The sequence below is a fragment of the Nansenia antarctica genome (assembly GCF_963989245.1).
Source record: "Nansenia antarctica genome assembly, chromosome: 12".
NCBI classification, from domain to species: domain Eukaryota; kingdom Metazoa; phylum Chordata; class Actinopteri; order Argentiniformes; family Microstomatidae; genus Nansenia; species Nansenia antarctica.
Genome location: NC_137682.1, coordinates 3,326,272 through 3,335,128, shown reverse-complemented (window position 1 = coordinate 3,335,128; position 8,857 = coordinate 3,326,272). Strand labels below are relative to the sequence as shown.

At 38.3% G+C, this 8,857-nt stretch overlaps 1 protein-coding gene across 1 annotated transcript; it reads right to left on the bottom strand.

Annotated features, from left to right (window-relative positions):
* Window positions 1–2,318: 2,318 nt before the first annotated feature.
* LOC308168553 (mesoderm induction early response protein 1-like) lies at window positions 2,319–5,651 on the bottom strand (the record flags this gene model as incomplete). The annotated part of the gene is made up of 6 exons (XM_080543152.1): window positions 2,319–2,330; window positions 3,217–3,351; window positions 4,076–4,167; window positions 4,324–4,405; window positions 5,094–5,245; window positions 5,564–5,651. 6 exons carry the CDS (start codon window positions 5,649–5,651, stop codon window positions 2,319–2,321), a joined length of 561 nt encoding a protein of 186 aa, XP_080399278.1.
* Between the last annotated feature and the right edge of the window lie 3,206 nt (window positions 5,652–8,857).

The window sequence follows — 8,857 nt, the reverse complement described above, 5'->3', positions numbered from 1 at the left end:
GGTAACTAACATTGCCATTTTCATCTTTTAAAATTCATTCAAATTAACGTTGATTCATCCCATGTATAAACATGATTCTTACCTGTTTTGTTACACGTAGATGCGTGTTGAATAATACTAATAGTAGAGGTGGGAGGTTAGTCACACATGTGCAAGTCACAAGTCCTCAAGTCTCAAGTCTTAACCTTCAAGTCTCAAGCAAGTCCCAAGTTACTGTGGTGAGAAGTCAAGCAAGTCAAGTCGAGTCCCTGCTATAATAATTTTGCTATTTAGCAGACGCTTTTAATCCAAAGCGATGTACAATTACGAATTACAGGGACATTCCCCCTGGAGTAACTGAGGGCACACTAGTAGTGGTGTGGTTTCAGGCGGGATTTGAACTCACAACCTTATAACAAAATTACTTGGAAAAACAAGAAAAATCTCTGAATTGTTTGTTGGTAAACTTATCACACTGATACATGTAGAATCAGAATCAGAAAGTGTCAGAGTGAAACTATCAGAATGTCAGAAAGAATCAGAATCCTTTAAAATATTATTTAAATATGACGTGTGTATCATGAAATTGTTTAATTCTACTATGAAAATCAAATTGTTAATCATAAAAAGTGCCTATTTACACTTGTCTGTATCTTCATTTTAAATGTGTTATGCAACATTAGCCCATATAAGGGGGTGTTCTCACTAGAACATTTGCTTCACTTGAAAAACGGAGTTTAGGATAAAGTTCGCTTTGCTCTGCGTCGTTTGGAGCTGTGAGAACGCTCATTCGAAGTAACTTCCGGAGCAAATACCCGTCGGATGCTCCGCTTGAAAAGGGTGGTTTCGCTTCGGTTAGAAACTACACATCCATCACTTTGCTTCGCTTCTGGTGAGAACGCTGCTCGAGGCAGTCCATAGGAAAACAACAGCGCAGGCGTGTTGATCTGGATAAGAGCGGAACAACAGGCAATTCTCAATTTTTCGGACCAATCAACTACCACGTCTGTTGCTTCGATTGCGTATGTTACTTCGTTTACATGAAGGGCTGTGAGAACGCAAATCAGAGAAAATAATGTATGCAACAATGTTGCGAACTCATCCCCTTGCTCCGGGTCTCGATTCTGACTTTCATGTGAGAACATGACCTAAGGTACACTGTCTATATTATATCTGTATTCAGTAACTATACTGTGCTAGCCACCTAGGGGCCAAAAGCTAGTTTCAAGAAATAACACAACAGAAGAAGTCATTCTTAATACATTTATTAAATATAGCCAATGTTATTCCATTCACAGCAAGTCTAATCTTGGTATACACTTTTATTGTTGTCATTTATGGAGGAAAATTTACAGCACATCATTTGTTTAAAAAAATAAATAAGACAAACCAAAACGAAACTACTGAATCAACAATCAACATAACTTTTTAGGCTTAAGCTTTAAAGACATTTTTCCCCCTTTTTTTTTTTTACAATTTGTGAATGTAAGTTCGAAGCAGGAATACAAAGTATATTGTCGAAAATGTCAAACAGAAGGCTACAGTAACAAAAATAAACTTTTCTTTAAACAATGCCCTGTGATAAAAGGGGCCTCCGCAATAACCAATAGAGGTTATTTGCTTTGAAACTGGTCATGTACGTAACATGTAATGTCTGGAGAGAAGAAACGTTACTGGAACCACATGGTATCCCAATTTCAACTGCGCTTTAAATGAACTCGCGTCACGTTGCAACTTATCAATTTCTTTCACAGTCACTAGTTTTTTGCTTCAAACACATTTCTGAATGTGCTAGATGAAAAGTGACAATGGGAAATTTTGCTGAAAGAAAGGAATGACTACTTTTATTACAGCTCAGGGCAAACATGGAGAAGAATCCTTGAAAAAAGCTTACAAGAGAGACTGTAAAATACAGCAGGTTTAAGATAAGGTTATCAAAAAGTGTAAGAACTGTACAGGATAAGAAATCTTTACAAACTTTACACATAAAATCACAGAAGTACTTTTATAGTAAAAACAAAAGAGACAAACAAAACAATAGGAAAGCGCTGACTAAGAAAATCCAAAAATACAGCATTCTAACCACTGACTTATAATACAGGACATCACTGATGCCAGACGCTTTACACAAACAAACCTGGGAGGACAGGCCCCATTGGTTCATTTCTCTTAATTGAACAAACATAATCATGGTCACGGCCTATGAGGGGGTCAGGATTTTAATTAGCAAAGATGTCATGCAGCAACACTGTGGCTTTACCATTCGATATCAACAGAAAAAAGATAAACACAAAATGATGAAAGTGCAACTTAGTGTGTCTGCGACAGCGCCAGCTTGCTTATCTCTCATCCTGTCAAAGACACAAAAACCCTCTCGTAACAACAAGACCATCCTCCTACCTCCTGGGTTCAAATGGCTTGGATAGCAAATAACCATCATTGTAAATTTCTTCTTTTAAAAAAAATATATAAATATCTTTCACATATCTTTCCAGTGGGGGTGGGTGGCTAGGACCGTTGGACTGGACTGGTTCTGGTTTGACATCGTTCGCCGACATCGACGAGTGTGAGCCGTCTCCAGAACCTTGTGAGTTGTGACTCACTAAACCTATTGGAACAATGAGAGAGAGAGAGAGTGAGCTTCTAATGTCATGAACTAACCTACCTGATGAGATGCAAGATTCTCACTAAAACCCTGTGTTATTTTTTTCACAGTCATAATATTGTAATCGGTTCGTTCACACGCAGTCCCTGTGTGTGTGTGTGTGTGTGTGTGTGTGTGTGTGTGTGTGTGTGTGTGTGTGTGGGTTACAGATGTCAACTTTTAGTTTTCATATTTGGCAGCCTGGGCCATGTTCATAAGTTTGTTGTTAGAGGCCTTCAAATGGCTGGTCTACCTAAGAGAAGGGCCAAACAGTTAGCAAAGTATTGCTCAGTATCTGCTGTTATTGGTAGCCACTCAATATGGAGAAGGCGGTGCTTCTTGTACCCATGAGCTGGACACTGTCTGTTGTACAGTATTGATACTGGATCTGTCAACCCACTGGTATCATCTGGTGTGAATAACATCCTGTGTGTAGCAGAACTGGTTGTTGGCTCAGCACTACTGTAACTGACTCCATAATGTCAAAATGCACTGATAGTATTTATGTCCTTTAGATATTGTACATGTATGTGGACATAAATAAAGCATTTAAAATGTGTGTGTGTGTGTGTGTGTGTGTGTTCCTTCCGTACCGTTAAGACTGCTGCCGTCCTCTCTCTCAGAGAGGCTGGTGCTGCTGTTGGAGGTGGTGGGAGGGGGCGAAGCCGCTCAGACTTCTTCCACATGTAATAAAAGGCCACACATTCTCCTACAGACCTAGTTCTCACCTGAAAAATGTAATTCAGCAGACACGAGAATAGCCATTATTACCATCACTTCCAGAATTGGACTCAATTCTATTTCAACTCCAGTCAACTTCTTACGGAGAGTAATCGAAATGCAATTTTTGAACTGAAAAACGTTTTAGTTATTTTTCAATCCATCAACTAAATTTCAATTCTTCTCCTGAAATTGATTAGAGGGTAAAATGGAATAGACTCCAACTCTGATCGCTAAAAAAACACATATGCAAACTATAGACATTAACATTTGGCAGTATTCTTAATATAGACATACTTGTCAATCAAATATGGGATGGCAGCTAGTGAAACAGGGAACACATTGGCAACCGATCAAATTGTTCAGACTTTTATTCTGAAAAAATGTAAATACATTTCAATGTTGTTGAAAATCAATGACACACTTGCTAGTCAGGCCAAAATATTGCAATGCGATGGATTGGGTGAGTAATCCCCACTACTACCTAGTTAACTATAACATTACTTAACATTGTTAGCAGGCTCACAAAACAAGCTGTAGTTGACTAGCGAGTGTCGTTGATTTTTTTTTTCAACGTTGACATTTATTAAAGATTTTCAGAATAAAAGTCTGAACATTCGATCAGCTGCCGACTTCTTCCCGGTTTCACCAGCTGCTGTCACATGTTACTGTGTAGATTATCAAAATCATCTTTGAGATTTTAAGATAACATTCATAAACGGCATATCTTACCTTGTTGGTTTGTATCAAATTAAAGTCTTTGCCATAAGCTTTTAATCCTTGTTCAAAATTCCTACATTCTTCTTCTGTCCATGTGTCAACAACTACATACAAATTACATACAATTAGAAAGTAATGAATACAGTATGCAATATACCATTGTAAGAAAACATCAAATATGAATGTGCTAAACATGATTGATTAATTGTTTTCTTTCAATATTTGATTGACATAAGTGTAAACCATATGACAGGTCTTACCTCTAGCTGCCTTCACATTAAACGTCAGTCTTCTTAACGCTTCCTCAGTGTCAAACTCACACTTGACCAACTCATAAAGCGCCTGGGGGAAGACAAATGGTAAATCAGACATTCAAAGATATGATAGACAGGGTACAGGAATCTTGAGGTTAATTTGAAAGTGACAGTTGGATCTAAGTGACAGTTGACACTAGAACAGCCGTGTCTATGTTACCTACTCAGGGTATATACAGGAATCTTGAGGTTAATTTCAATACCTTTCTAAGACTTTTTAAAGACCTTGTCAATATTTTTCCAGACCTCACCGCCACTTGGAGCTGTAACCGTTTACATCAGTGACACCTTTAACTTAAGAGTTTTAGTTTGCAATAGACTAGACCACTATCATACAACAGAATCTCCGGTTCAGGACTCAAACTCTTTGGATAGAGTCTAATTCAGAAAAATACCTACAAAATTCAAGACCTCATAAAATCGTGATAAGACTTTTTAATACTTATTAAGGGTCTTGATTTTCCCAAAATTGATTTATCAACATTTAATACTTTTCAAGACACCGCGGATACCCTGTAAATCAATCAGAAAGATATGATAGAGTCTGCGTGAGCACTTGCAAGATAAATTATACTTTTGGATATTGACACAATGAATAAACATTTGGCCATCTTAATTCATACTACAGCATTCAGATGGTGCTATGATATTAAGATTGGAGTGCTCGCCCTTTTCAGCACAAGCTGACTTATTAACAGCCGTTGTCTTAACTGTACCTGCTCATTGTCTTTGATGTGGGACCCCTCAGGGATGGCATCCACCCCCTTCTTCTCTCCTGTGAGTCTCGACGCTTCGGTCAAAAACTCCACCACCTTGACTTCAGGAAGGAACTCTGGGTCCCACAAGAGCTGGTCATCATTTTCATACACTATGGAGACGGACGGAGGGAAGGGGAGAGAGAGAGAGATCAATTTTTTATTTAATTTTGCCATTTAGCAGACGCTTTTAATCCAAAGCGATTTACAATTACGAATTACAGGGACATTCCCCCTGGAGTAACTGAGGGCTAAGTGCCTTACTCAAGGGCACACTAGTAGTGGTGTGGTTTCAGGCAGGATTTGAACTCACAACCTTCCGATCACAAGTCCAACTCACTATCCACTAGACCACCACTACCCCAAATCAAGATCAATTTATTTCCAATGTATCTATGTGTTAAGTAGTAACTTAAAAACCAAGCTCTTACCTTTCTCGTTGTCTTTATATTGACATAGACCAGAGGGAGTTTCAGCTCTACCGTTCCGTGTGATTTGACGGAGTGCGCCAGGGACCATGATGGAGATAAGCGCTTGCGCTTTATCATGTGTTTTTTTATCCCTTGGAAACAATAAATCAAATCAAATCAAACACAGATAGCAATAATAATAACAAACAAGTCATAATGTTCAAGCAGAAGAACACAGTGCCACAAAACAGAGAAATTAACATTTCACAACAGGGGGGGCGAGCGGGGGTGAGGAGAAATTTACATTTCACAACGGGGGGGGGGGGGGGGGGGGGGGGTGGAGGTGGAGGATCCATGCCACCCTCCCAAGGCAGCAAACCTAGGGGAAACACTGTACAGATATACATTTGTTATTATATCAAAATGATCAGCTGTATGATTCTATCGATTATAGCTAGTAGCAATCAACTGTGTGTCGATTCGATCCATGCAATTTGATCTGAATCCTAAAGAATATCATCATATTTACCTGCGCTCGTACTCCCAAAGGAGGGCTGAAATACAAACCAAAACACCCAAAGATTAGTCCAAATCCCATCTAACGAACTTATAATCATGATTTGGGCATATTGCTGCCTAGATAATTCAACGTTATATGATCATAAAGTTGATCGGATCAGGAGATTAATACCATGATACTATGTTGCAGTTTTTTTTTAGATTGTCCTGGTTATTGATCATAACCATCAAGTATTACACTGATCAGTCTTAATTGTTCTAAACTCTAAATTCTAAATTGTTATTCTAAACTCTTCTTGTTTAGAATCCGGTTGGCAGGAAAAAGTAAAAGCCAGGGTATAAAGGAATCTTGAGGTTCATTTGAAAGTGACAGTTGGATCTAAGTGACAGTTGGATCTAAAGGGCTCTGCACACAGCGTGCGATTTCTGTTGCACGTCAACGTTCCATTTTGAAGTTTGAATGGAAGTCTATGAGAACATCGCATTTACCCACACACGGCCCCGATTTTAATCGCACGGCGAACATTCGATTCCATTCATTTTGAATGGGACAAAGCACACGGCGTGCGAGTTTTGTCGCACTGCTTTGTCCCATTCAAAATGAATGGAATCGAATGTTCGCCGTGCGATTAAAATCGGGGCCGTGTGCGGGTAAATGCGATGCTCTCATAGACTTCCATTCAAACTTCAAAATGGAACGTTGACGTGCAACAGAAATCGCACGCTGTGTGCAGAGCCCATAAGTGACAGTTGACACTAGAACAGCCGTGTCTATGTTACCTACTCAGGGTATATACAGGAATCTGGAGGTTAATTTCAATACCTTTCTAAGACTTTTTAAAGACCTTGTCAATAATTTTCCAGACCTCACCGCCACTTCGAGCTGTTTAACCGTTTACATCAGTGAGACCTTTAACTTAACAGTTTTAGTTTGCAATAGACTCACTAGACCACTATCATACAACAGAATTTCCGGTTCATCTTTGTTTTTTAATAAAACTAATAAATTCCCAAACTTTTACTAAAAGTTTTTAGGACTCTTTGGACAGAGTCTAATTCAGAAAAATACCAACAAAATTCAAGACCTCATAAAATCGTGATAAGACTTTTTAATACTTATTAAGGGTCTTGATTTTCCCAAAATTGATTTATCAACTTTTAATACTTTTCAAGACACCGCGGATACCCTGCACTACCACCAAGATGGTAGTGAACCCGTCAGAGGGAGGGAGACCTGAAATGAAGTCAATCGATACTTATTTCCTAAACAGGCGAGGAACGATAAGGCTACGAAGACCCGTACACACATAATGAACGCAACATATAGTGAACAACCGACAACAAGAGAGGAAACAGAGGGATATAAATAGCCACAGCTAAACAAGACACACCAGGTAGCAATTACAGTAATTAGGACAGACAGAAATACATACATAAACACCAGAGGACGCCAAAGGGTCGCTCCACAATAGGAGCGACCCCCCAACCCTTACAATAAACTCTGAATAAAAAGCTGTACAGTAGTATTAGACACATCGACATTTTCTTTCAAATAATCAAGTTTAAAATAGCATACCTTATGGTTACTGCTGAAGTCACGTTTTTGTACTACTTTGGATATGCAGCACAACTGAGTGGCATTGTAAAGTCTCTTTCATGCCATTTAGATGACCATTGTCAATGTGTGTGCCTAGGAATTCATAGTGTGACATTTATGGAGTCTGATACTCTGGCTATTCCTGAGGATGGTTATATTATGAATGTACTGTACCTTGCACATCCATTTACATTGTCCTTGAAGGAAGAAATATATTTATGATACACTAATGCTCAATTATGTCAATGTTGCAAATACGACAGAGGTTGATGGAGGTAGAAAAACAACAAGAGTGTATAAACTAAAATAAGTATATAAAATAAAATAAATAATAAACATAGAAAAAATAGTTGGCATCAACTATTTTATATAATTGGAAAGTTTATTTACCTTTACAGATAATGTAATAACACAGGCACCTATGAAGTAAACCATGCCTCGTTATTATCATAAAACGTATTTTGGAACATAAAATTGAACATGTATCCTCATCAATAATAATAAAATAAAATAAAAACATTAGTCATTAACAAAAAACTGATTCAATTAAATTAGGAGTATTAGCAATTAATTCACCCTTCACTTGTTCTGGTACAAGTTTGGAATTGCCGTTTTGGAGTTGTAGGTTTTTCTAGGCAACTCGTATTGGCCATCAAGAGTACTACAGCATGTCCTTCAATGCTGGCTTCTCCATTGTATTGAATCAGCGCATCTCTTTTGCGATGTAACGTGTGAGCGATCTGTTAGTTAGGGCTTACACACCGGCAGTTCCGAACGCCGGTTCGCGTTCGCGTGCCGAAACCTCCGAACGTTGGCGCTGTCTGGCGAATGATACACTGGTATGAACGCGGGCTCGTTCGCCAGACAGCGCCAACGGTATAATCACCTCAGAAAAATTGCCATTAGACAATTATTTCATAATTGTTTTTTGATTGATTGATTGATTGAAAACTTTATTAGAAGATTTGCAGAAGTAGGTACATGAAAGTACATATTACATACAAGGTCAACTAAAAGGATAAAAACCCAAGAAAGCCACTGGCTTATTTCAATTGGGGTCCTTGATTTTCAATTCATCGTTACATGTAAGACAGACAGGGAAAAAAAACAACTAGTACTATCTACACGATAATACAGACAAATAACTATTACTATCTACAAGATAAAAATACATCCATCATGGGAAGAACAATACTAGA